General features: G+C 39.4%; 1 protein-coding gene across 1 annotated transcript in view; it reads left to right on the top strand.

Annotated features, from left to right (window-relative positions):
- Positions 1-8009: 8009 nt before the first annotated feature.
- The window catches only part of hs3st4 (heparan sulfate (glucosamine) 3-O-sulfotransferase 4), a 64517-nt gene continuing 44561 nt past the window's right edge, over positions 8010-27965 (top strand). The window contains exon 1 of the mRNA XM_026357984.1: positions 8010-8605. Within this exon, the coding sequence (XP_026213769.1) occupies positions 8010-8605 (596 nt within the window). The remainder of the gene's footprint in view (positions 8606-27965) is intronic.

The following is a 27965-nucleotide window of genomic DNA, read 5'->3' as shown; positions in this document are numbered from 1 at the left end:
AAAGCAGAGAAAAATGTACTTAAACCTTTATTTTACAAAGGTATTGTACCTATTTACCCATGCAGGCTCTACATTGTTCGCAGCTCTCCATCAGGATATAGCATTAAGCAGTCAGCCATTTCTCAAACACAAGGATACCCTTCAACACCTGGATAAAAATAATTTGCAATCAATTTTTTATGTTTATTTCCTTGAGATGATTTGCCAGGCCTTGTTAGTGGGTCTTTTTGTCTTCGATAAGTGATAAGCTGCTCTATTATGTTGAGATCAGGTGACTGGTTTGGCCAGTGAAGAATGTCCCACTCCTTTGCCTTGAGAAACTTTTTGGTAGTTTTTGCTGTATGTTTTATATCTGAGCAGAAAATAGCCCTATATACTCATCATCAGTCATCCTGATACTTTATCAGCAGTAAGGCCATCAATAAACACCAATGACATGGTTACATCAACAGCCATAGAAGTCCAGGCCATAACACTGCCTCTACCATGTTTGACAGATCCCACAGTTAACAATGCATGTCAGACCAAAAACTAAGACAAGAAGTCTTGGAAGGAATTTTCCGTAGACCATAAGATCATCCGTAAATGGAATAAGTTTGGAATCACTAGGACTCTTCTAGAGAGAAGAGCTTTAGTCAGGAAGGTGACAAAGAAATCGATGGTCACTCTGAAAGAGCTCCAGCGTTTCTCTGTGGAGAGAGGAGAATGTTCAAGATCCATCTCTACAGCGCTCCACCAATCAGGCCTGTATGCTAGAGTGGCCAGACGGAAACCACTCCTCAGTAAAAGTTTGCCAAAATGCCCCTGAAGGACTCTCAGACCATGAGAAACAAGATTCTCTGGTCTGATGAAACAAATTTGCAAAGATTTCAAACAAACTTCGTTCAACATTATAGGGCATCGTTTGTAGAATTTTGAGGAAATTCATGAATTCATTTTGGAATAACGCTGTAACATAACAAAATGTGGAAAAAAGTTAAGCACTGTGAATATTTTCTGGATGTACTGTACCTCCTCAAGAATGTTCTTGACTTGACTAGAGGCAGTGAAAGCCATCTTCTTCATGATGGACAGAATTCTATGTTCACTTTAGCTATCTTCCATGGTCTTCCAGATCTTTTGTTGTTGCTGAGCTTGCCACTTAAGTTCTTATTTTTAACTGTTGTACTGGCCGTTTATAACTGGCCCAATAATTTTGCTTTCTCTGTGATGGGTTTACCTTGTTTTTTCAGCCCTATGAAGGGTTAGGGTTAGGGTTAGTTGCTTTCACTTGCATAAACAACTCTTTGGAGTTCTAGTGCACAGCTACCAAATGCAAATGTAACCCTCATAACCACCTGCAGGCCTTTTATCTTCTTGATTAGTCAAGAACAAGGGAATGGGGCATATTTGGCCATGCAACTGTCAACATTATTTATAAGCCCTTTAAAATGTTGGTTTGTGTATGAAAATGTCTGTAATTCCTGAGCAATAAATGCCATACTTTTGTCAAACCCCGTGAATTAAAGCTGAAAGTCTTGACTCACATCTTGAGTGTTTCATTTCCAAACCAATGTGGTTGTGTACAAAGTCCAAATTCCAAAAAAAAAAGGCTTAATTTTTTCTTTTATTTTTCTCTTCATTACTTACAAACCTGCCTACGCATTGTGGTGTTCTGCTGTGGTGATGTTCCACTTAAGAAATGCACTTGCGTCTGATGACTTGCTATTTTTGTTGTTTTTTTGGCTCTCTGGTGGTTAATTTTAAAGGCTTACTGGCAATCTTTGAGATTAAGGTAAACTTCAAATTTCAAATTTTAAATTCTGCTTTTTCCGTCATCATTTCTCCATAATTCTTCGGAAAGCCCAGTGTGCATTTGTATTTTCTTCTTAGAGCATGTGATTAAATTCTTTTCATCCATTTGAATTACGCCATGATAACTGTCATTTGCTTGCTTGTGTTTGATGTCAATGACCTTCAACTCTACTGTGTATCCAGATAGAAGTGGATAATTAACTAATGGTTTCTCTTTCAAATATTTGTCCAGCAGAATGTCAATGTCATGTAAGACACAGTTTGACCATTGCTCCCTTAACTAGAATGGGGAACTGGAGTCCCCTGTGCTGTACTTTTAGAACCAATAAGTCCTTTTGGTAATCTGTGAAGATGGTAAGTGGACTATGGTTGAGACATTGATTTTCTCCAACCCCTGGCTGCCCCCATGCAGAGACTGCTCCTGGTTTCATGGTTTTGTGTTTTTTATTTCTCACCTTTGTTGTTTTACTTATTTTTGCAAGTTTTGGGCTGCTCTACCACAGGTTTTGATTGGTGCAGGATCAGGCGATTCATTATTGTATGATTGTTTGTGTAAAAATGAGCAATGAAGACCAGTGAACATATCAGGACTACACACATTTTGTTAATTTACACTATGATCATGTTATTAATGAGAGTCATTGTTAAATTGTGTATTGCATAGGAACGGGCTTGATAGCTAATAACTCAGTAGCTGCCAGCCCTGGCAATTAGCTAGAAATTGTTATTACTTTAAATGCTCCCGTTTGTCCCTGTTTGGCTTTCAATTTCTCTGTCACCTAATTTCTTTCTGTGACCACAGAACTCCGAACAGCAGTCCTGAACAATCAAACGTCCAATGTCTAGAAAGTAGAGCAAAGTTATACTTGTGTGCTTGCACAGTAGAATGCTATGTTTGTGATTCATTTTCAAGTGTCTCTGATTTATCAAAGCAATATATATATTTTTTTAAGACTGCAACAGTACATCAACCTTGACACCCCCCTACCAAAAAAAAAAAATACACATTTTTAAATCCACACTCTTTTTAAAATCTGAATTGATGCAGGCTTACAGCTGTGTTATGGTCATGATTAATAGAAACAAAAACAGTAACGGCGTTTTCTTCTTCATGTTTAACACACTGGCATTTTTAATCTGAATTTATACTTCCACTACATCCAAACATGATCCATTTGAACTGAGCCACTGATGAATCAAACATGAATCATCTCTCTTGACTTTGACCAATTTTTACGCCACTGAAGTAAAAATCAATCAGTTGTGTTTTTGTGCGTCAGTTCTTCTACTGAATTAATGCTTCCACGTTGCTTGTGTGTGTACTTGCCAGATTGACAAAGAGAATTTTATTGTGTTAGAAACCTTTGGATAAGGATCTCATTCTGTGTTCCCAGGGTGACCAAAGCAAATCTCTAAATCCAGGGTTGGATGTAATTCAGTCTTATTCTCTTACTGGCTGTCATTTATTTAAGATACTTTTCATTGTTTGCAATAAACATACCTAGGTATTCCCCAATCCATTTATTAAATTGTTAATAACCACATGATAACTTACCATAACTAACTTACCCACAGCCATTAGTCTATTTTTGAGACCATAAATCAAGACTGTGCATAAGAAAAAGGCCACATGACCAGAAATTTCGATAACATATTAAAAAACAATTATTAAAATATCAACACAAACAAAACTACATGGGGATTTTGTTTCTTAAATTGCTACCATTAGCACCTTGTTTTATTTTTGTCATTCAATAGAACCAAACTCAAATTAAAATGTACACCAAATATTCCCGGTGTACAGCTGCAAGCAGCATATTTGCACATTGTGTTTGTGGTTATACAGTACATGCCATGTTTGTTTATATGCATGGCCCCGGGCCTCAGGTCTCTTGTTGTTTAGCTTGCCTTCACATATGCATTAGCAAGATTTCTGATTGTATTTGGTATGCTAACAGAAAACAAATTCTTTCCACAGAGGTTTGTGTGATACTGATCCAAATGTGTTTGCCAGACCCGTACAGCAGAACAGGAGTCTCACATAGTTAATTGTGCAGCTGAATGTGCTGAATGTAAATGCAATCCTCCTGTCAGGTCTTCTTCCTGTAGGGAAATTCTTCATACATCTCTTCATTCAACTCTATCTAACACTGTCAATCTGAGGCTACACTACACTGTTTGAAGCTAATGGTACCATTTTGTTTTTAAAATGTGATCTATCTGAGGTACTTTATCATTACCAGGTTATGTAAGTATTTATTTACTATTACTATGATAAATATATTCCTTGTGTGATATTCTTTTCAGTCCCTTTTGTTATTAGTCATGATCCCTCAGTAGTTGATTGTGCAGTTATTGATGAAGGTCACTTGCATCCATTATGTTATTTTCTGTCTAATCACAGTCTTATAAACAATCTCTGCTGTCAGCCCCAGTGGAACAACAGCATGTGGTACTGGCCACAGTACTCTGACTTAAATTACACTGAGCACTGTAACAGTCCAGGCGGCTATACCTGCCAAAACCTCCCCACAATGGCTGTTCATCTCAGCTCCAGCAGACAGGCTCAGACTGTGGCAGAGTTCAGAATAAGGTCATTTCATATTAGAAGACCTAAATCTCAGGGTGGTGCAGAAGCCCATGAGCTGTAACTATATTAAGAAAGTGACAGGGGCCTGATGTACGTACTTTGCATTGATGGTATAGCAGCTTCATATGTGGTGCATCTGAATAATTTGAATAAGAAGTTATTTAATGCTATTTTGGGTTTTAGTCCTTTGTGTTGCACATTGATGGGGCTGAGTCACACAGAATGGGCGCATTAGTTTGCCGTGGCATCCTGTGAGATGCAATATAATCCACAACCTTGTCTGTGCTACAGTAAGTTCACTCTAGGCTGCCCAAGCTCTTACCAACAACAACTAGCGTTGAGTTGCATGGTTTAAAGTTAATACATCTATTACAGTGAGAATTAGTTGTTAAGTCGTATGTTTAGTTGTTGTTACACTAAATCCAGTGGATTGAATTTGGGTTCTCTTTGTAACGTGTAAGTGTTCAAATAGAAAAATAATACTGAATACAGTGTAAACCAGAGGTGTGGTTTGTGTATATACAACTACACATGAACACTGGAATATCATTGAGTTGGTGTGGCAGCCTCCTCAAAAACCTGTGAGATGATATTCATGACAGATTAGATTAATACATCTGTAACTGTGAGTGGAGATCGTCAGGATTGAAAAACATAATTGCAGTGGAACTGCAGATACAATGGGTAACGGAAACACATTTATAATTCCAGTTGTAAATGTAGGATGGATAATTCATATCTGAATACAATCTACACACGAGGTGAATTTTAATGTGAGGGCCACTGAAGGTGTGCTGCTTTTGCGGCTATAGGATTTAGTTTGTGTCGTTGTTACATGAAACATGGAGAGGAGACGATAACAATGGAGAAACATTACTAACCTTCTGGAGTTGGTAAATTACTGTTGTCAAAATTGGACTGGAAATAAATGCTTATTCAATATTTGCCTTTTGACATGACCAGTAGATTGTCATCTTAAGAGAAGAGGTGTCTGGACTTAAACTAAACTCCAATAAACTTCATTTTCTTGAGTGACTGCTTATTTGTAAATGCAAATAGACACAATCTCAGCACTCAGCTTCCACAGGGACAGACGAAGTCTGGGTGATTTATGAATGGCGCAGATAACAGGCATAACAAAGGGAACATAAAATGGAGCAATATATTTTCTCTTGTGCTCTAATAATAATTTATTATCTACACAGAGTAGCATCAACCATCTTAATGCCACTCCACTTGTGTTAACACTGAACCATTATGCTTCAACTGCTCCACAGCCAGGGGTGAGCATGCTCAGAAATCTCTGACAGGGTGACTCTTAGACAGGTAGGAAGTCTGATAACAGTGGGAATTTACAAAGGAGGCAGTTCATGTAAGAGAACTCTTTGCCTCTCCAAGTGGCAATTTACGAATACAACATTTTCAACAAACCAATTGAGCTCTCCTACGCTCTCTTGACTGCCAAACTCACAGTAACCATTGTGCTCCAAGCACTTGTCCACGCTTTCCTCCCCCTCACACAATCACCTGCATTGCTTGTATACAGGTCCAGTTTGCCAGTAACATGATATTTTATATTGATTTGGACATAACGTTAGAATAAAAATCACTACAAATGATCAACAACACGTAAACTGTGTTTTGAATCAAACGTTCACCGAATACGATTTACCTGGATACTACTTATTTTGTTCATAAGACGTTTGAATCTCATATTTCAAGCTCACTCTTGGTCATAACTCCCTTTGATTTGCTTTGTTTATTTGTTTTGTGATTTATAGAGAAGACCCATCGAGTAACAAGTCATGGAGCAAAATTCAAGTTCATATGTGCACTGGGTTAGAAAGTCTCTCTGTCTCTCATTTTTTGGCATAGATGCTCTGATTTTGTGGAATTGCATTGGCTGAATGCAAAAAAAGGTACAGCACCTTGCTATATTGTTGTCCTTCAGTAACACTGCAACACTCTATAATAAATGGCTTTGTGTCAACTCTGGTTTGCACACCAAGTCGACTGCAAACACTTAGAGAAGACTACACTGGTTGAGCAACATATTTTCTATATTTTCGGCTCAGAACTTTAAATATTTCGGTGGCTTGCAGTGCGGTGCATATTATTTGTGACCCAGTAGTTAGTGTGACGCTGGCTCTCCCTGGTGTGTTGGAGGTGTGTGATGAATGAGATTCCCTAATACAGGGAGACATTTCAGTGGCATGCAATTTTAAATCCTCATATTGTGGCAACAAAGTGAACAAGTTAAGGTCTAGTGAATATTCTCATCAGTAATATTACTCTGCATCCATGCATAATAAATTCTGTGTATAATACGCCTAAGCAGCCTCCCCTACCTCAGCATGATGCCCAACGCAGGATTGTTTTCTGCATGTGCTCTCTTGCATTTAAAATCGTGTTGAGAATTGACCATCACCATGACTTATCAGTTCAATTTAAAGCTCACTGTTGCTCATTCTCCAGGCTGATTCCCAGAAGCAGCTTTTATGTATCAGGATCAACTTCATTTGTAAGTGAACCTATGTAATGCTCCCCGGAAAACCAGCAGGGTGCAGACATGAGCTTTGTTTGAAATACAATCTCAACCAAAATAATCTTTGAGATGGAGTTTTATAAAGAACTTTATACAGTATGAAACATTTCACAGTGTAATAGGGTGTCACATATAACACCACTGTGATTCCCATTTCTATACGTGCCACACGAACGAGGAACAGCAGCCTTCCACGCAACTATCTCAGATTAGGAAATCTGACGTTTATAGCTCTACTCTTACACGGATAGAGGAAAAAAAAAAAAAAAGAAAAGTGGGTGTACGCACTAGTTGTGTTGTGTGCCTCTACAGTGCTTCACTACAGATGAGCTCACCCAGCCAATGCGCACATCGCAGGGATCCTACCAATGTGAGAAGGCGCAAGGACGGCGAACAGCAGCCTGGTAGGCAGAGGGGGAGAGTGGATGCTTCTCTGCAAAGCCTGCCGAGTTTTTACACACTAAGTAAACACGGAGAGGCGTCAGGGATTGCGCGCCCATTCGTCTCTTGTTGGAAATAATCAATGGATTTGTGGCTCCCCTGGATGTGAGTCCACTCTTGTATCGCAGACTGGACTGGACTTCGGACTGAGCGGCTGATGAGGGGAAGCACACTTTAAACACTTCATTTTCTTTTCTTTCTTTTCTTTGTTTTTTTTTGTTTTTTTTTGTTTTTTCATTATTATTCTTTCTCCCTTCTTCTGCGTAAAATGACTGGATTTCGCTCACCGTTCTCAGTCCAGTTAAAGTCAAGCTGCTCGTTTGGAAGGACGCCACACCTCCAGCCTCTCCAATCTGCAAGTTCACTCCAATGAATTGTGACATTGTCTGTCAGCTTTGGAATAAGAAATCGATACTCACGAATATCCTCCCGGAATCTTAATGATACATTTCCGCGCTGTCCTTTTATAAATATGCGGCTCGCTTGGATTCGGTTGGTTTGGTCCAGCTTCGCGCATTTCGAGCTGGAGCAGCACTCCAGCTAAAATAGTGACTGATTATTGCTGTTGATCTTGTCCATGCAAGACTCGGGGTGGAAACATGTCTGGCCACTTCTTTGAGAGGATCACTGCTATCAGAGATGGCATTTTGGTCCAGCACTTCAGTTTTCACCTCTAAAGTGCCCCGGAAAATCTTATTCATGTTCACCCTCTCCCTCTCTGTCACCTACTTGTTCTATAGCTTGATGAGCTGCTACAACTCGCTGCAGTTCCCTCTGCAAGAAAACTACGTGTATCAAGGGAGGCTGGTGACGGAGGAGACAACTTTTGTGACACTGAGGGAGAAACTTTACTCCGCTTCCCCGGGCTTCACCGAATTCACCGAGGCCGAGAGAACCACCGTGGTGTCCACCGTGAAGGATCATGCTGAGGCCGAGCAAAGGACCGTGGAGTGGATTAGGACTCAAGCGTCCCCTACCAAGTCGGCGGCGGCGCATCACACCACCGCGCTGGAAAAGGAGCACCAGGAATTCAGCACCACGGACAGCGACCTCAGGGTGAACTGCACCTCGGATTACGGAGAGAAGAAACTTCCCCAGGCCATCATCATCGGGGTGAAGAAAGGGGGGACCCGAGCCCTGCTGGAGGCTCTCCGGGTGCACCCGGACGTGAGAGCTGTTGGAAATGAGCCACATTTCTTTGACAGGAACTACGAGAAAGGGCTGGACTGGTACAGGTGAGTAAACGCTTCAGCCTCACTGCTAATTAAAGGAGTGCTCGAGAAGGAAATTAGTCATAAAAGCGCGCACTGTCTGGTTATTGTAAGATGTGGGGAGCCTCTTTTTTTCTCTAAGGACTTGATCCCTGTAGTACTGTTCGCGTGTTCGTGCAAACTTTTTAAGTCAGTGCACTTTCAGCTGCAAAACAGTTGCAGAATAACAAAGCTGCAAAAAAAACCTGTCTGTCCTCCACTCGCTGCTTTTTAATTCCCCCGACTCAACCATGTTTCAAGTCTATTTTAACATATTAGGAGGTAAAAGCAGCCTGGAAGTGTAGGGAAATCATTAAAAAATATAAAACATCATATGTGGAAAGTAGCAGATCCGCACATGTAAATGTCTAAAAACGATACAACTCTGATCTGGTTCTTCTTCATGCATTAAACAGACTATAGATTATTTTGATTTCTCATGCACAACAGTCAAATGAAGTTTTAGAATCACATGTTTAAAGTATTTTTTGCCTGAATATTAAATTAAATTATAGTAGCTGGACAGTTTCCGCTTGATCTCCTCTTTTTTTCTGGATCACAAGGTGTGTTATGGTTGAAGATCCACTGTGTTCTGAAGAAAGAGGTATTTGTATTAATAATAATAAAAAAATAACATATATAGAATATAATCATATTCCTGTTAGAAATATAGAAAGTTGAAGCTTAGACCCTAAACAAGGTCACACATGTAGTGGTGCTAACACCACATTGGTGAAACCACAGTTTAATTTTTTGTTTTTACCTTTTTAAATGTCTAGTTATAAGTAAGTTGTTATTTATGTAGTGCCTAAAAATTATGTTTGAGTTTATGTACGAGTTTTTAGGTTTGTATTTGGACATTGTATGTTTCACGCTGGGGTTTTTTTCGGCACTGACAACATACAAAACACAGTATGAGAAAATAATCATAGGTGATTTATGTCTAATAACATACGTAACATAATTAATGTCTTTGTTGTGAAGAGTGTACAGAAAAAAAAACAGATAATAACAGGGAGGAGGACATTTTAATAGCCGTCCTTTTGATCTTACAGGTCAGTTGGGTTTTACAGGTCTGTCCTGGTTGTCAACTGAACTTTCAAACCATCAATTACCAGAGTCCCTCCCTTCCTTAACGTATGCACAATAAAACATGTGATAATGGTAAAACAGGTTCTGTATTTTCAGAGATTCCTTTTTTTATATTCTTTGCCACCTGTTCTACAGCGGAGTGTGGATTGTTTACACCATCCTTCATGTGCACGATGGCAGACATTCATTTTGTACCCAGGTTTATAAGTCAGTGGAGAACCTGTTTGTCTTTGCCATGTTTATAGGAGAAAAAAATCAATTTGATGGTTCATTTATGGTCAGTTGATCATGTTCAGTTGGGCATTGTTCTCACATAATGATGTTTGACCTGGGGAATTCAAGACTTTCTAATGAAGTCAATGAGCTGATGAGAATGATGCTGACTGAAAGTCCCTTCTGGTTCTCCATAGAACCGGGGTCTATTACACTGGTGTTTGGGTTGCAGAGCATCTGCTTTCATCTTGCTGCACAGACATGGGAGCTCTCGGCTGTTCATTTAGCCTGTGTTGATGCAAGCTGTTTCACTACGCTTACGGTGAAAGGCTCATTAGACAGGAAGATGACATGCTTACATAAATAATAATAAGTGTGCTTGTGTGTTTTGGGACCCCTGAACCAAATAAATCCCTGAAGGAGCCTTAATTTTATATCTGCCATTGTCTTGCATGTAGTATTCACCTTACAATGATGCATTCAGGCAGCATCTTGCACCAACAGGATGATACATGCAAATGCATTATTTCAGCCTGTTTTAATGGTTAAATGTGAATCACAAGTGCCAGCATTTCAGGTACCAGACACAGATATAAAAATCATTCAGACCACGTTTGCTTGTTTGTTTGTTTGTTCCTAAATGATGCATTATACTGCATCACTCTCTCCTGTCTGTGATGCTCTGGCTAATGTGCACTTAATGGAAGTGAAATTATGATCAGTTACAGATGTTTGCAACCATTTGACATTGGTGTAGTTGTATGAGACCAGTAATCTCATACATTTCATAAATTGGGGGCTGTCTTAGTAACACCTGCTCCACATTTTAATGGATGTGATAGACAAACAGTGAATGTATTCCAAAAGCATAATGTGACTGCTAACATGTATTTCAAATAGGCTAACCATACAGTTTTATTTCAATGATGATGGAGTGTTGTTGCAAAAGAAGCATTAATAGACTTGTACAATTTTAACCTGCACCATATTCAGTGATCTTTATAAAGATCTGAGATTGTGTCTTTGTATTTGGGATACTGTTTATTTTAGGACATTATGTTTCTGTTACTTTGTGTGATGAGAAGAAAATGAGACAAAAGGGAAACCAACGAGTTGTCAAATGTGCTGCGAATTAGAAAATCCAGCCATTAAGATATGAAGACATACAGTGGATGCATTCATGTTCACCAGGAGCCTTTGTCACAGCAGTATAGTGGTGGTACACTGACGGTCACAGGCCTAGCTACTTGAAACAAGAACGCAAAACAACAAATAGCGAAAACATTTTACTGTAATCCTTTCTGCTTGAGGCTCTTTGCACAAGAGTTGTTCAGAGGATGCTTTCTGTTGGCACTTGCCATAAAGAATAAACTCCTCCAAGGATGCTGTCATTATCCTGGCAAATGTTTGACATGGTCAAATGTTGGTGACAGTGGTGGAGAAAAAGGAAATATGTGCTCTTTTATGTAGACAGCGTGGCAAACACCCCCTCCTATTCCACAGCAACTACTGCATGTTGGTGTGAAAAGTAAACTGCCAGGCTCTCGCTGAAATAAACACAGGCAATGACATGTTGGTCTTTGAAACAAATAAATTGTCTTTTATTCAAAAGAATGGTTCAGAATTTAACTTTGTTCAGGTTTTGAATTAAAAAAATTAATTGGCAACAAAATATATGCATAGTGTGAAAGGATGCACAGAACGCTGTGTAGCAAATCAGGGTTTTGCCAGTCTATCTTTAGGAAGATTCCTTAAACATCATGTAAAGCATTTAATTTCAAACTTTAGCAACTAGCACAACTTTAATGTATAATGTTTTGACTTTTAATGTGTTGTAATTCACACTAGAAAATGGACCCATTAAATGTTGAGCTGCATGTCCAGTAATGTTTCTTGCACAAGTCCTGCCACACATTAACTGTTCACATCATGATTGCAATTTTACTGTGGATCTGGTATGAGCCTCCGAAGATGGGCCCAGATTGGTGATTGATGCTGCGTTCCTGTTTTTAGCACTCTTGGACAGTTTCTCCAGTGTGCTTTGGGTTTACTTGAACAAGCAATTAGCAATGTAGTACCATCATTACCGTACACAGAGGACTTTCATCAGCCAACTGGCGCTTCTAATGTTGCCTCTATTTCTGAGTAAAGAGGATGAGCCACCACCACAAGGATTTTACTTATTCGTTCTCTTGAGCATTCCTCAACCTGGTGCAAACGCCCTGTAGGAAATGTTTGATGCAGGATGACCAATGCAGCAACTGTTACTCCAGCTCTGTGCCAGTGTTCGGGCAGCAAAATAATGTGCCTCATAAATTGTGCTAAAAATATCATTGATTACCAGTCATACATGAAGATTTATGCCTGTTGTGGAAGAGCACTCTCAGCATCCACACTAGTTAGCTTAAGCCTAATGAGGGCTTATTAGTGAGGACGAGTGCCTGGTATTTTTGGCATTTCTTCAAAATGCCAAACAAATGGTGTTTACATTAGTGTTAACCAACCAAATTTGAAAGGAGTGTCCGGCAGAGTCAGAAAGTAAATAAATAAATAAGTCAGGAAATTGTTGAAGTGCTGTCTGAAATATTCGGTATTTAATAATGATAATATTTGGAGGCAGGTAGAAAACATGGCATGATTGGTTAGAGTGGAATCATGTTGACGGCACAATTATTTTCCAGATTTTCAAATGGTTGGAGATTACAAAACAGCAAATTATATATATTTCATGCACTTTAAAATGTGAGTTAACGGGAAGATTAACAGTGGCAGTATCAGCCTACCACGTTGTTAAAAATAACACTGTTTTGAAATGTGTCAGGACGTCCATTTTAGATTAATTCCAGTTGAAAAGAATGTGTGACCAGATCAAATAATTCAGCAGGAGGCATGAAGTTTTTCATCTATCGAGGCTCAATGAATTCTGCTTTTCAGTGATGCGTGAACTGAACATTTAGCAAAGTGGGGTCAGTTATGTCAGTCTTTTGACAGGGGGTAAGAATACATGAGAATATATTTTCAGGAATATACTAATGGAATTATTTAATGAATATCTAACAACCAATGCAGCAATAACACATCCTCACACTGGTTTTGCAAACAAAAAATAAGCAGAAGCCAACGTTCAAAATAATTAAGAGTGCATTTCATAACACTGTCTTGGTGTTTTTCACTTTGTCTGCTTGGGTGTAAAGTTGAGCTGATGCTGTACCTGCTGAACAATCGTTAACAGTCAGAGGTATCGCCGCTCCGACACAGAACCACAGGTCTGAACCAAGTATGTGAAATTCCTAAAAAAAAATCAATATGGCTGTGGAACACAAATCTTAAAATTTCAAATAACTCTTGCCCTTGTGCTTCTGGTGTATTTGTGTGTCTGCAGCACACGCTTCCTGTGTTACAGCCTCTTGAAGCATTAACCACCAACTTTAAGATACACTTACAAGGTGGCGTAATATAAAATAACTTCATCCCATTCTCTGCTGCTTTGAATACATCACTGTGAGTTGTCTCGCTATTTAATCTGTGTATATGAAGACATCTTTAAATCATTTTACACTTGAACATGATCTTAAAATGGTTTGCCAAAATGTTTAAGTCACATTTCTGTCTTAAAGGTTCTCAGTACACGACCTAACAGGCTAGGAGAGCTACTTCACCAGATAGCTGCCACAAAGGTTATATAAAAGAAACTTCAGCCTGAATAACAGATGTGTTTAGGTTCTGGCATATAGAAACATTTCTTCCTCATTGTAACAAGAATGTCGATCCTTCACCTGAAACCACAGGCAGCTCCTGTGAATAACTTATCTTTCTGTCAACCCGCTGCTAACACACTACAGCTGCCACCTTCTGTACTTTCACCGCAGACTCTTTGGATTTGACCCAGTGTAAAAGGATTTATCGCCCAGCTCACCTGTTTATGAGGTGAATACATCATTTATCAAACTCATAGCCCGGTCGGGACTTGGCAGCACTAAATTAAAAGTGTATTTTAAGGGGGAAAAAGATGAAGCAAGAGCGGATCATGATCTAAATAAGTTTAGTTTGAAGTTGTTCCGTGACTTTCATCAGACCTGCACGAATCGTGAAAGTGAAACACTAATGAACAAAAGGAGACATTTAGAAATCTCGGGTGAACATGTGAGATAATCTTAGATTCAGCCTGTAGATGAACACCTTTTCCTGTGTATTCTGTCTCCTCTGGAAAATGTTTAAACATAAGATAAATCAGCTAGCTGTGAAATAGAACCAACATTTTACTAAAGTTTGCAAGCTCTAATATCTCTGTGTTATTAAAATGACACTTTAACCCCCTTTGCAATAAAAGCTGAGAAGATGTACCTATAAATCTTCAGAGCGGTGCTCTTACCCTTTAAAGGCTGCATCGCTGTGCTGAGAAATGAGTCAGTGATAACTTCGAGCTCCGTGGTGATTAGTCCAGGCAGACACTGTTTTTATTTCAGCTTACTTTGAAACCATTTGAATTTTGTAGCTGGCTTTTTTTTTTTTTTATTTTTTTTGCAGTAGTCTTTACTTGATGTTTCAAAAGACATGGCCTTTTAAAAGGATGTCACCGAATGAGTCTTGCCACTTCCAAGGCCTTCTGTCTGTGTGAGTTGTAATATGATCTAATCATTAGATCCTATACAGCTACAAGACCTTTAACTGACCAACACTCACCCAAGACCATTTACACCCTGCCTCACTTTGTCAAAGATATGGATCTATTTTTTTTGCACTGTATTGTATCTGTTTTGAAATATTAAAGTCTATCCATGGAGGCATTGTCAGCGTATCATTTGTTATTTATTTCAGCCACTGTGGGACATTGAAGAAATGCTATGTACTGCAGCACAGGCTTTAGTGTACCCGCCACCTCCGGCCTTAAGACAGGACCCGGTGACAGGAGGTGTGTAATGGAGACATGGATCCACTGTTGAGCCTAGCAGCAGAAAGTCTAAATCCAGCGTTTATCCCTTGTTTAGCCCTGCTTTCCCTCTCTCAGCTGCTCCACAGGCAGCTTAGCCCTTGACTCTTGCCACCTGACTGGGAGCCCGTGACTCCACTCTGTGGGGAGATGGGAAAGAGCAAGGTGGGCCAGATCCCCGAGTAGGCAGGATGCCATCGCTTCCAGCTGGGCCTGTGTGCTGCCGCAGTGCCTCCCTGTCCCGCGCCTCCCAACATGGCAGAATCTGCCTACGCCTGATAAGACGCCGCCAAGACTCACAAGGACACACCTCTGAGGGCTCTAATGCCAGTGCTGCAGTTGTGGAATTAAACTTTTTAATTAGCAGCATAGCCCCGTGCTGTCAAGAGAGTGGACCTCTTCAGTCAGGTTTTCCTCACTGCACACCGTCTTTCCACTTGATTAAACACCCAAGCATCACGGAGCTCTGAAGTTCCAGCTACCACAGGAGCAGTCGTGTTTACTTCTCGTTTGAGCATCTCTTCAGATGCACCATAGCGCACAAAAACTACTCACACAGTGTCCGACTGCTTGAAAGAGGCTTGCTTTTTTTCTCCTGCTTGTGCACAGTACTACAAGTCAATATATTGAACAGTGCATTCCCGTCCATCCTGCTGAATCACTATATAATGGAGTAATCTCCTCCATGAGTAAGAAATGACTTCCTATTGTACAAAGGCACTCCTCTGTGATTATTACACAAGCAGCTCATTGTGAAACTGTTACACCTTACACCATTCTAGTTGCACAGTTTTTTGTTATATTTTATGCTTCAGTATTTATATTTTTGACTATATGTTCCAGTTGGATTACATGGATGAGATATTATATAGGTTTTAAATTCTTTAACTCACTGGTAAAATAAAAAAATATCTTTAGTAAAATTCTGTGGATTTGAATTTCAACAGGTACAAAGTCATAAAGCAGCGTCTTCTCAGCACAACTAATTAGTGGAACCATTATATATTTTCTGGATCAATACATTCAGAGCACAAAGCCTATATATATATTTTTTAGATTCCTTGCACAGGTTTTGTTTTGACTGAATGGGGGCTCCTTTTTTTCCCCCCTATTCAATTCCAGGATTACAGATTGGTTTGATCTCTTTTCTAGTGATCTGTATTGTAACATGAGAATTATGGAAGAAGTAATACTGCTCCATCCTTTTTGCATATGACGAAAAAAAAAAAAAAAACCTCTTGAGCAGTTAATGGGTATAGCCAATTTCATCCTGCCTTTGGTCCTGCTCAAAATTCATCTGCATTCCTCCTCTCTCCTCACACGCACACATACACGATCATCTCATTCTCCTGCCCTGCTCTAGCTTCACTCCAATGCTTTCAAGTGGAAGTCTCTTTTACTTATGGTTAGAATTTAATTCACCTTTTTTTTTCCCCTCCTTCCATTGCTATGAAGTGACCGTGGGTTATGGTCCACATCAAGGCTCATATCCACTTTATTTTTGTGTCCATCAAAAGATAAAATTCAGAGCAGCCTTCTCCTCCATCCTTTTCAAGATAGAAGGGAAGACTTACATTTGTGTTTTTCTTCCACGACATGGACAGATTGTCTCAAAATGAAAGACATAGCTTCATCTGTTAAATTATTTATTTTAGACCCAAAATAAAGTATAAGCTGAAGTCATTTGATGCTCAAAGGGATTCCTGTCTCCCCAAAGATTATTTGCATGCAGGAGAATTGCTGTAATGTGCTTCTGGAGAAACAATGATTCTGTTCAGCGGTATGCTGCTTCACAGACGTCTTTAAATCTCTGCAAATAAGACTACCTAGGGACAAATACACATGTCAATCATACTTGTCAGGATTCCAATTTTCCTTCCACATCTCCTGGAGCACTTGCGCTGCCCATGCTCCTTATTGGTTGCGAGGGATGTGGTCTCCTGACACAAGTTGATGCATTTGTTCAGTCAAAAGGAAAACCCTGACAGGAATGGTCATGGAGCCAAGATACAAGGACTGCTGGGAGAATGTTTCAAATGTGTGTCCGTGAGCTGATATGTGCTTCTGTGGTGTGTTATGGTGGGAGACTGTTACAGCGAAAATGTTGGCCTTTCCCTCTAGTATAGAAAGCATTGTAATACGGCCATTAAGCAGTAGATGTATGCAGCAATATGCAGCATATGGCTTCCCCCCCCCCATCAAGAAAAAAAAAGCCTTGGCTATTTTGTCAAAGCACGGAATTTATCATCTGATGTTGGCTGCAAAACACAGTTGAATTTTCAACCGTTTCGCACGCTTCTTATTTTTCACCAATTAGATGTTTTGTTTTTTTTTTTCAAGTAGTTGATGAAAATGAAAAGTTATGAACACTTACAGCAGCAAACTTCAGAGCCAAATGCATCTCGTGCTCTCGATAACATCTACAGTTCAGCAACAACCTGACAGACTTAATTCAATTATGGCTGTCTGATGTGTTGAGACTCTGGAGGCGTGAGCTAATTCCTCTGTTTACACCCCTGAGTCACTGTCACAAACAAAGACAAACACATTCATTGGCTTCCAGGATCTTGTTTGCTGTGATTGTCCCATCGTCTTTGAAGTTTCTCATCACTTTATGTTGTTTACTTATTCATGCCTTCTTCTTTCCCTCAAATCACCATGGGGTATTCCGTTAGAATAATTTTAGCGCAGTGTGAAACAATGTATGAACTGAGTATTAGATGTGTTAACTGCACTCAACACACATTCTTACATACAGTAGAGATGCAGTTAAGGTGGAGTGACAGGAACTCTGAAGAGGAGAGATTCTTATTTCGTATTGCTGGCATCTCTGCCGCCAGCACTCCCGGTGCATTGGGTATGTTGGAAGTCACTGACACAAGCTGTGCTGTTTGCCTAACTCCCCTGAGAGTTGGATTAAGCCAATGGAATGCAAAAGGATGCTTTTAGGGATTATGCTAATTGATAATTGCTGTATCGGGATGTAATTGTTTTTCTTGGATAATTTGGATTATTTGCATTAGAGATTTAGCAGTTGGTGTGTTCTGCCTTTCTAATAAGTCTTTTACCTGCTCTCGGTGATGAAGCCAACTCTTCCCTTGCAGGGCCTTTGATATGAGTAATGCACCCGAAAACCACACAAATTGAAATTAGTAATCAATTGTACTTCAGCGAAAGAGGCAAAAAAAGACTTTTAGTTGAAATAATGCTCATAATACAGCATTAGTGCTGCCGGAGGGAGGACAGGGGAGACGTTTTAGGCCTCTGCAGCCTCTTTTCATTTCGTTGTTATAAAACCACATTCACAAAACATATTTATCAAACTAGTATAGACCAAAATATAACCTACATCACTGCAGTAATTTTGAAGTGACTGTTTTTTCATATGAATTCTAGTATCCAGAGAACTAGAAGATTTTGTCTAGACTTGCTTGTTCATATTTCTACCTTCTGGGAATACTGTTTGGTTTAGAGGAAGGGTGGTGCCTACACGGCACAAAAAAAACATGTTCCACAAATCACAGTGTTTTATTTTTCATGGCAGAAACACTGTCAACGTGCCCATTTTGCTCTCAGTGAATTCTTTATGCAACGAACTGCTCTATTCACATATGAACTCAACTGGCCATTATATGAACATTGTACTATAGGGAGCTGGAAGAAGTAAAGGCTGTTCAGAGTCTGCTGCAATGGCTTCAGACATGTGTGTTCTTACATACAGCTCCTCTGGGTAACGTTTGGAGTGGGTAGAAGTATATGTCTGAAAACAGCTTTATGTAAATGTTTTCAAACATGTATAGATATGCCAGTTTCTTCAGTGGCTACATGTCTAGGAATCTCTTTTTCTTGGATATCAGAAAGTAACAACACTGGTTGTGAATTAGGCCTTTCTAAAATCAATGGTAGAAAGTTTTAAACAAAAGCTCATGGAGATTTCCTGCAACTAACCCTCATTTATGCGATGGCTCAATGCTACTTCACAGTGACAGATGTGCACGTCGGAGCTGGTCTTTTAGATCTGTCCATGCAGATGTTCACACCTCTTTAGCTAGACTGACAACTGTTGTACAACCCAGTTGAATCTCAGCGATAAGGACTGAAAACACCTGCTTCTACAAAACAAACTTTGATGGTAAAAGTGCACAGTCATGGGGATTTAGTTTTCAGCCAGGGATGATTAAGCCCTGAGTGTATGAACTTTTCAATCAGCAACATTCAAAAGTCAATACATTGTATTGGCTGCTGTTGTCTACACATACACACCGGTAAAAATTATGTATAAAGACCCTATGCTGTGTTCACACTACCGATAAGAAATCACTGATGCGGTGACAGTGGCCATTTATTGTCAGTGGAAAACCTGGTATAGTTGTTCAGTTCACCCCGACAGAGACAACAGCACTCCAGCAACATGACAGAGGGAAGAAATGCTCAACTTTATGCAAATATGCAACAGCCAGCTGAGAGACAGCCGGGAACATCTTGATCTAACATCTTACATAAATGAAATTTAAACAGAGGATTATTATTATTATTTAACCTACAGTACTATTTGTTTGTAAGTGTGTGTGACGTAAGTTACCGAGACATTAAAAGGGACGAGTGAAAAGAAATCACAAGCAGTGTTGTGACTTTCTATTATTTCTATTTCTATTCAGAAGTTTGTAAAATAGAATTTATATGACAAACTACTGCGTATTCAACTTATTTTAACTGAATTATTCTAAAAGTGTGGTCAAAAACACGTCTCGCACTTTTGAACTTTGCTAAAACTGAGCGGTGACCACTGTAACATTCCCAAAATCTGCAGCACTATATTGATTGGTACCTCTGACCACCTCAGTAGCCTATGTGTCTCAGTAAAAGAAAATATCGATTCATGTCTTTGGACCTTTTTCTAACCTTGGTTTACCTCTAATGTTTGTCCGTAGTGACTAAGGAGCAACAACTTTCAGAGTGTTGCTGATAATGAAGCTATGAGTAAATCACGTTTGTCAGTGATACGTTTCTTTTTATCTGTGTTTCAAACAGTCTTATTACCAAATACTGATTAAAAAAACATGAACACATGATTTTGCTATGTGTTTTGAAATTGTCAGCCAGGAACAATCCTGCACCGTCCTGCTGTCAGGCTGTTGGATGAGGATTCTTGACTTCTGGCTATTTTTTCATAAGACGTGTGAACTGCACTTGGTTATTCATTCCATGCATTTTAAGTACGCTCAGGGTGAATCTCCCTGTAGTCGTTTTCTACTCTAATCGACCTCTAGTTTGTTTCATGTCTACAAGACAGGAGGAGGCAGAATCCTAAGTATGAATTGATTTTTGAATGAGCATACATTTACTTTAAAACACCTGCAGAACACACTGGGCCTGTGCTGCAGAGCACAGGCCCAGTGTGTCTTAATTGATTTGATTAATGAACAAGGACACGCTTTCTGTCTTTTGACTCAAGGTCACTTTGTCATCACAGTCTTAAGCTGTGTCCTCTGGTCTTTATAAAGGACCAACATACCATGAAAGTGTATCTAGGCTGAGGTGAGAAGGTAGCTGCTGTAACTAATAGGTTTATTTAATTCAATTTAGTGCTTCAGCCGCTGCATCATATGAGACATGCTGGTCACTGTAAGATTGAGGTTCCTTCATGAAAGAAAGAGAGATTAACCCTCTTTCCAAAAGGGCAGAATACACTCTCATGTCATGCTGGATTTCCATGCCTGGATAGCTGGATGTATAAATCTGCAGAACTAAACGAATATAGGTTTGTGGTGAAATAGGGCTCTCAAGCTTATTTCGGACAAGCCTTCTAATCAGCATCACACTGGGGCTATGCTCGCCGTGCTGGGAATCTGCAATAAATGAGGGCTTTGTCAACATGTCCACTGTTGGATGGAGGGAAACAGTGTCTTTTGATTTCAGTGCTTCAGCCCGAAAGGCACCCCGGCATATTTGTCCGAGCAAATGTTTTGCATTTGCTGCTATCTTTCTCATCTATTATGTATTTCTGTGGATTGAGGAGCAGCCTGTTTTTACCCTCAGCATATTGTGATAATTAATTCATTTTTAATACTATTATGTTGGCTACATGTCAAACCGTATCTGTCTCTTAACACATTGTTTCCAATTAACATTTCCCAAATTTCTGATACAATCTGTAGAATACAAATGAAGCAGTCCCAGCAGCTGCTGGCTCTGAGTTGTCTTGGCTCAAACCGAATAGCTTTCTCTTAAATTTGTTTTGTAATACACCTAATTTTTACAGGAATAAACACATGCGATTTGCACTTCGGGTAAACTCAACTACAGGCTTTAGAAAATTAATGTGCCATGATAATTAGTTAAGCAACGGTGGATTGCCAGAGGAAGGAATTTCACACCTTCAGTTTAATAATATATAGTTTAATTTGCTTTGCCTGTAATGTGCATATGTTTCTTTATGCTATTTCATGGTCCTGGTGGTAGATCCCTTTTGTTTCCTATTGGAGGGATGCATGTGGCACTTGCAGTAATTTATGTTTGAGTCTTACGTTTACACATTTACAAACAACCATGCAAGATTGTTTTATGCTTTCTGAGAATAAGACCAACTCAAAATATAAAAATATGCTGTACAAGAACCTAAACCACATAACAGGATGTTTAACGCTACGATTTGCATTGTATTGTAAAACCATTTGCTTCATTTTGGACAACAATGACTACAACTCCGGGCGCGAGGACTCGGTGCACCGCTTCTTTCTATCCTGCCAGCCAGTTGATTGCAGGTAATTGCCTTCACCTGGCGTCCCAGGTGTAAACCACTTCCTGATTACATGTTCACAGTGAGAACCAGCAGGCCTTTAAGTCCAGAGGGCTTCGATGGGAACTAGTGCCTTAAACACTCATCTCCTTCCAAAACCCATCTACTCTAATTACTCTCTAAGAATTCAGCAAATGTTGTCTCTGAAAAAAAAAAAAAAAAAAAAAAAAAAAAACATAATTTGGTATCACATTTCTTCAGAAATGCAGCTTAAAAAATGTCAGCAAAACTACATTGTTTTTAATTTTTTTGAGGCTTGTCACGCTTTTGTTCACACCGGGGAGTGTTAGCAGAGGTGCAGTGGCAAATTATTCTGACTTATAATGAGACACTGGGTTGCACAGATACTTTGACATCACAGAGGCTGTGCCCCCCTGCCCTGGATAAGTGCTAACCCACAGAGTCAGACATGGCTCCTTTTCTCCATGACTTCATCGCTCTTTGTTTCCAAATTCTTTTTTTTTTTTTTTTTTTTCAGCTTATGAAAGCTCAAAATCTAAAAAGCACAACATTGTCCACAGCACATTCTGTCAATTTTTGAAAGTTGCGAGAGAAACCATGCAGTGAAAATGAATGTAATCATGTAGTCTCCTGATGTTTTTGACACAATTACAAAAAAGAATGTCAGGTCTTGGAGCTACGAGCATGTAAAACAGGGAAAGCTCCCTCTCCACCAGTCACTGTGTACGGTCATGGAATAGCTTTTGACTGGTGGAGGTTTAGGGAATAAAGAGCACCGTTAAAACAAAACTGTAGCGTCTGCTCTTCTTTTATCTCTATGAACCCAGGTGTGGTTCATATAGAAAAAGAGTTCAAGAGGAATTTGCTGTATACACATTTGAAAGTAGTTTGTAGTAGTAGGCAACTTTACTGCTTTCAACACTGCACAGTGTACAAAAACAGCCTAAGAAGATGTACCTCATAATTCCCAAGCAGTCTTAACATGGACAGTGAGATACAGGACTTGAGTTTTCCATGTGTTAAATAAGATTAATAAAAAAATGAACATGTATAAACGAACATTGGCAAACTGTTAAACTATCAATTAAAAAAAAAAAAAATAAGTAAAGGCTTGTGTAAAAATTGTGACTTGACAGATCGAGTAGATCGGAGTGGGAGTCAAGAGACCGGTGATGTGTGGGCTGCGTCTGTGGAGGGTTGTTTGCGTAGAGCAGCAGCTCTAGGGAAGTACAGTAACTGAGGTGATGCATGGTTTTGGCCACAGTGACTGAATCTTTGAGACGAAAAGTTGGAGCAGATGGTCGCTGGGTGTCTGCGCACGGCTGCTTGATCAAATTAAACCTATGTCGTTGTAAAGTTTTGACAAAGCTAAAAACGCGCAACAGAGAGCTTCAAGAATCTGTCAAATATGTCATGATATTTTAAACTATTTTAGACTGTTATGGGGTTATGATCATCTTAGATCTTAGAGTATTTTGGGCAGATTAGCTTCTTTTCATAGTGGCACTGCTCAATATCCAGTGTATGTGCAAATATTGCTGTATATACCTGCTAAACATCTACATGTTACACTAGGATTACATTTAGCTCAAAGCACCCAAACAAATACTACCAATTTTACCATGAACATTAACACGAGTTCAAACTTGTACTCTGAATCTCAAATGAATTCCACTGCTCAAAGAGTTCTTCATCATTTCTGTGGTCAGACTTTTCTTTTTTTTGGGTGGGACAGAAAGGAAACTCAATGACACAATCCTCAAAATCCCAAGATTCAACATTGAAAGACATTGGTCCGTGTGTGACGATGGTAGAAGACATGTCTAGAATAATGTTTTCAGTTGGCAGCGATTACAACCAGAGCAGTGAAATGATTACTTGAAGTGAGAGCTTTAGTGGGTTCTATGTATATGAATAAAACCACAGTATGACTTAAATACCCAGTCTGCCACTCTCGGTGGCTTCACCAGACACGCCCCTGCATTTCAGAACAGAGACTAGTGCTCATTTCATCACGGTTTGGAAACCTACAGTTACACATTTATTTAATCATTCAAATCTGGCTGAGAGATTAATAATACCATTTTCTCGTGGTGTAACAAACTAAAAGCATTTATTACTGCTATACCCAGACTTTGAGAATGAACCATTACCTGCTGCTGTTGTACAAACACACGGGTTTCCATGTTGGCTTCTTGTGCTTGAGAAATAGCTCTGGTCGAGATTTCAGCCTCCTGTATGTTGTGGTGTATGATAGTGTTGTGGTTTGTTTATTTTGGAGCAAGTTTAGTACCTTAGCTGGCCTATTTGTTACTGCGTTCCCCAATGCTTTGATTTAATGTACTCTCAGAGGTCAGATATTGCGCTGGCAGCCACAGACCACTTCTTTTAACACCACCCCATTAATAACAGCAAATAAATCAGGGCACTCTGTGAATTTCCTCACTTGCATATTAGAGCTATTTGGGAGTACTGTGGGGACATCTTTATTACATAGTGGAGATATATCGCTGAACATTCATCTGTTTACACCTCAATCCCAAAACCAAAACATGTGGTCCATGTCCAAATTAATTAAAGGTACTATTCCCTGCGGGATACTTACATTTGCATCCCATTAGAAATTCTCAGAGGGACTTAAATGGGTCTGTGTAAGACTCATAAGAACTGTGGTGTTCACTCAATCGGCAAACTCTTTGACAAATTATTTTTGTCTTTGTGTTATTGTGATGTTGGGAAACAATGCAGACAAACGTGTGCATCTGATGTGTGGTTTGTAAGGAATAAACCACGTATGTTTGAAAACCTGCAAGAGACGAAACAACAGGTAAAATGTGTCGCTCTCGCTGAGCAGTGCAATGCCGGAGATTTGCCTTAGCAGCAGTCTGCGTTCTGCACATACATATCAGATTTCATTTCATCATCCAATGACACGGATGTGGTCAGGCAGAAGAATTATTATTGTTGTCAGCATGTGTTTTACTTGATTTGGCCCCATACAATCAGCTTTACCCAGCACGTAGCTTAGTGTTTCATTAAAGTGTAATTGTGCCTGTGTGCTTTTTTTTTTTTTGTTTGTTTTGTTTTTTGAGCATACTTTTAAATTACACCATATATACTCTTATGTTTGTTAAAACACATGCAAAGTGTGTGCTGTGTGTGTGTGTGTGTGTGTAAAACCGTGTCCTGTTGTATCTTTAAATGAGTGAAATTGCTAAAATTGGGACACCAGAAAACTAAATGAGAGCAGGATTAATGATACAAGATACTCAGTTTCCCTAACTCACCTGACTCATATTTGGCCAGAAAGCTTGTGTTAGGACATGATCTAAGTAATCAACATGTCTTCCTTGAAGGATTTATTTTATTTATTTATTTTTTTTCCTCTCAGGTTAGATTTCAGAGAAAATTGTGAATCGCTCAAGTGAAAGTGTAACATCAGGGATGTAAACCTCTCAGCAGTGTTTCAGTCAGGGCTCATGCTTTACAAAACAGTCAGACGTAATAAATTAAAAGAATAATACAATAAGAGTAAAGGAGGAAAGATGTACAGGACACCAGTTCTGCACTTCCACTGTTGCCTTTATTGTTTATGTAACTGTAATCTCCTGCAGCATTCACCCTTTCACATTTCACATCAAATCATAAATTGCTTCAGGCTAGTTTCATGCAACAACGGCTCACAGACGCCATACTGTAACAGAGGAATGAAGGCACCACATTCACACAAGACTCCTTAAGAGTACAACAATAAGTGCAGAGGGAAACGGAAGGGGAGGAAAACCAAAAGACACCACCGTTCATGGTGGGAGACATTTTATTCTACATAATTATGATATTGTGGAAAATAAATTTTTTCCTAGAGAGAAATGTTAATTTCAGCTTCTTCTTCAAATGGCGTTGACGATCAAAGACTGTATTAATTACATATATGAAGGACTCTTGTTCATGGTGATAAACACCATCAATGTTGCTTAAAGAACTTAATTATCATTAGCCATACCATTTTGTTTTTTTTTTTTTTTTAAACACGCCCACTTAAAGCGTAGCACCAGGGGCTTTGTCTTGATTTGCAGGGCAGCCAATGACACGTCTTGGAGACTGTGTTCTCTCAGATGTTAGAATTATGCAGAAAGCAGCTATTTCAATATTAATCAATGCATGTGATATCCTCTATTCTATAGGGGGAAACTGACATGTCATATATTTAAATTTCATAATTAGTGGTGGCTGATGTTGCAAACATTTTAGTGACAAAAACATTGTCTAATTATCAGATTTTCACTTGCTCAATTACAATCATCTCATTACAACTGTGCAGTCAACTTAAGTGGATGCTAAGAATACAACTGGGAGAGTGAGAGTGAACGGATCTTATGTTTTCACGTCTATGCTCAACTAAATTATGCACCGGAGCATTGTTTATCCATCAAACCAGGCCCTGTTCCAGCAATCTACACACAAAGAAATTCACAATTAATTGGCAACACCAAGGAAGAGACTGACAACTTTCTTCCTCTGTCCATGATGAAAATAATATCCAGTATGGGAAGAGTAGAGCTTGCTCTCTTTTATGTCTCGTTCCCTTGGTTCATATGCCAAAACGGAGTTGCTCTGTGGAGCGTTTAACCTCTCCACCTCCAGTTCCCAAAGGCTCTGGCTGGAATATCCTGACTAAAATTAATGCAGTGGTGAGCAGTGATTGAGGAGGTAAATGATGGATTGTGAATGACGGTCAGATAATTGGGGTCTGCTGCTGCTCTCCATCCTCTCTCTGATCTGGGGACAGGGAGGGAAAGGAAGTCAGGAACGAGGAGGGCGGGAGGGCTTACTCAGCAGAGGAATCCATTTGAAGTAGGGACACACACACCCTTCTGCCTTCTTATAATAGCCTTTTAGTACACCCTAAGTGACTTGGTTAGATATATACTGCGTGTGGCTTACCTGTTTTTGAAAGTTACTGTTCAACTCGGCTATCAGCAGCCCTCATGGTGAGTGCCGTTCATGCTTGAGAGGAAACAGAGGGGGGAGCTGCTAAGTGGTGCACCTTTGGCGAGAGCCATGTTTATCCATGAGCCACTCAGCACAGTGACACATGCTTTCACTTTGACTAATAAATCATTGAAGGTCTGATGTGCATCGATGGGAATGCAGTGTCAGTTTTGATGCTTGATTAGCATTTCTGTCACTTCGGCTTACGTTTAACATAACTCCAGCTGTGCAACTCAATTCACACTGCCCATGGACACGACTAAGACAAGCCATTCCTCAAACTGACAGCCTGTGGTAGCAATATGTTGACAAATTTGCAATAGTTGAAACGAATAAGATGCATTGCAAGACATAATTGTATACTGTATAGATGGATAATAGTGGAAGCCACATTTTGGATCTTCTCCCTTTTTTATTAATAAGTCCTGGCAATTCCAACTGGTATATATATTTTATTTAATGTGTTTTTTTTTGTTTGTTTTTTTTTTTACACTTTATTGTTTTATAGGTGATAAATGCTTTGCAGTAGCTTCTAATGACACTTATTTCTCCTAAACAACAAAGTAGCCCACTGTGTACGTGTGATGATGCCTAACACAGAACCCAATACAGTAATTTGAAATGCATACATCATAATGTAACGGCTTTCAACAACAGTAATAAAAGACACAACTTTTATGTCATTCTTCTGTATTTTGCAACATCCCAACAAATGTAAACACCAAATGTTTCAGAAAATCCAATTTAGTGAGCTAAAACCTGCCGACTATACCTAATAAAATAAGCGGGTTGTTCAAAACTCATTTGCATACTGTATCTAGTTCTGATAAGACCATGCAGACATTTCGAGGAATGGATTTAACAACGTTCCACAATACACTCAATAAGCATCATGCTGTTTCTGCAGATTTTTTGGCAGAACATGTTTTGTTGCAAACATGTTCCACCCCATCTCTGAGGCGCTGTGATGGGTTTATCTGAGAACTCCACGGGCAGATGGAGTGAAATAATGTCACATACATGTTACTTTAGCATTGGAACATGTGTCACTTTCAAATGACACACCTTAGGCTTGAAGGGATGCGTGTAGCGAGCTACCAGTTGTAGGTACGTGGCGTTAAGAAGTTCAATTAAAACAGAGCCTGATGTGTTTAAAAAAATATATTTTCCACACCGTGTCTGCCTTATTTTTTTAGTTAAGTTAGTCAATGAACACCAGCTGAATTTCTAAATTGCGCCTGCATGTTTTACACTCCTGCTTTATTTATACACCGCATGAGTCACTGATAAAAATGAGCTGTATGCATGCCCAATAATGTGGAAATTATGGAGTGTATGATAATAAGTAGCATGCAATA

The sequence above is a fragment of the Anabas testudineus genome, chromosome 8 (genome assembly GCF_900324465.2).
Source record: "Anabas testudineus chromosome 8, fAnaTes1.2, whole genome shotgun sequence".
Lineage (NCBI taxonomy): Eukaryota > Metazoa > Chordata > Actinopteri > Anabantiformes > Anabantidae > Anabas > Anabas testudineus.
This window is presented reverse-complemented; position numbering and strand designations above follow the sequence as displayed.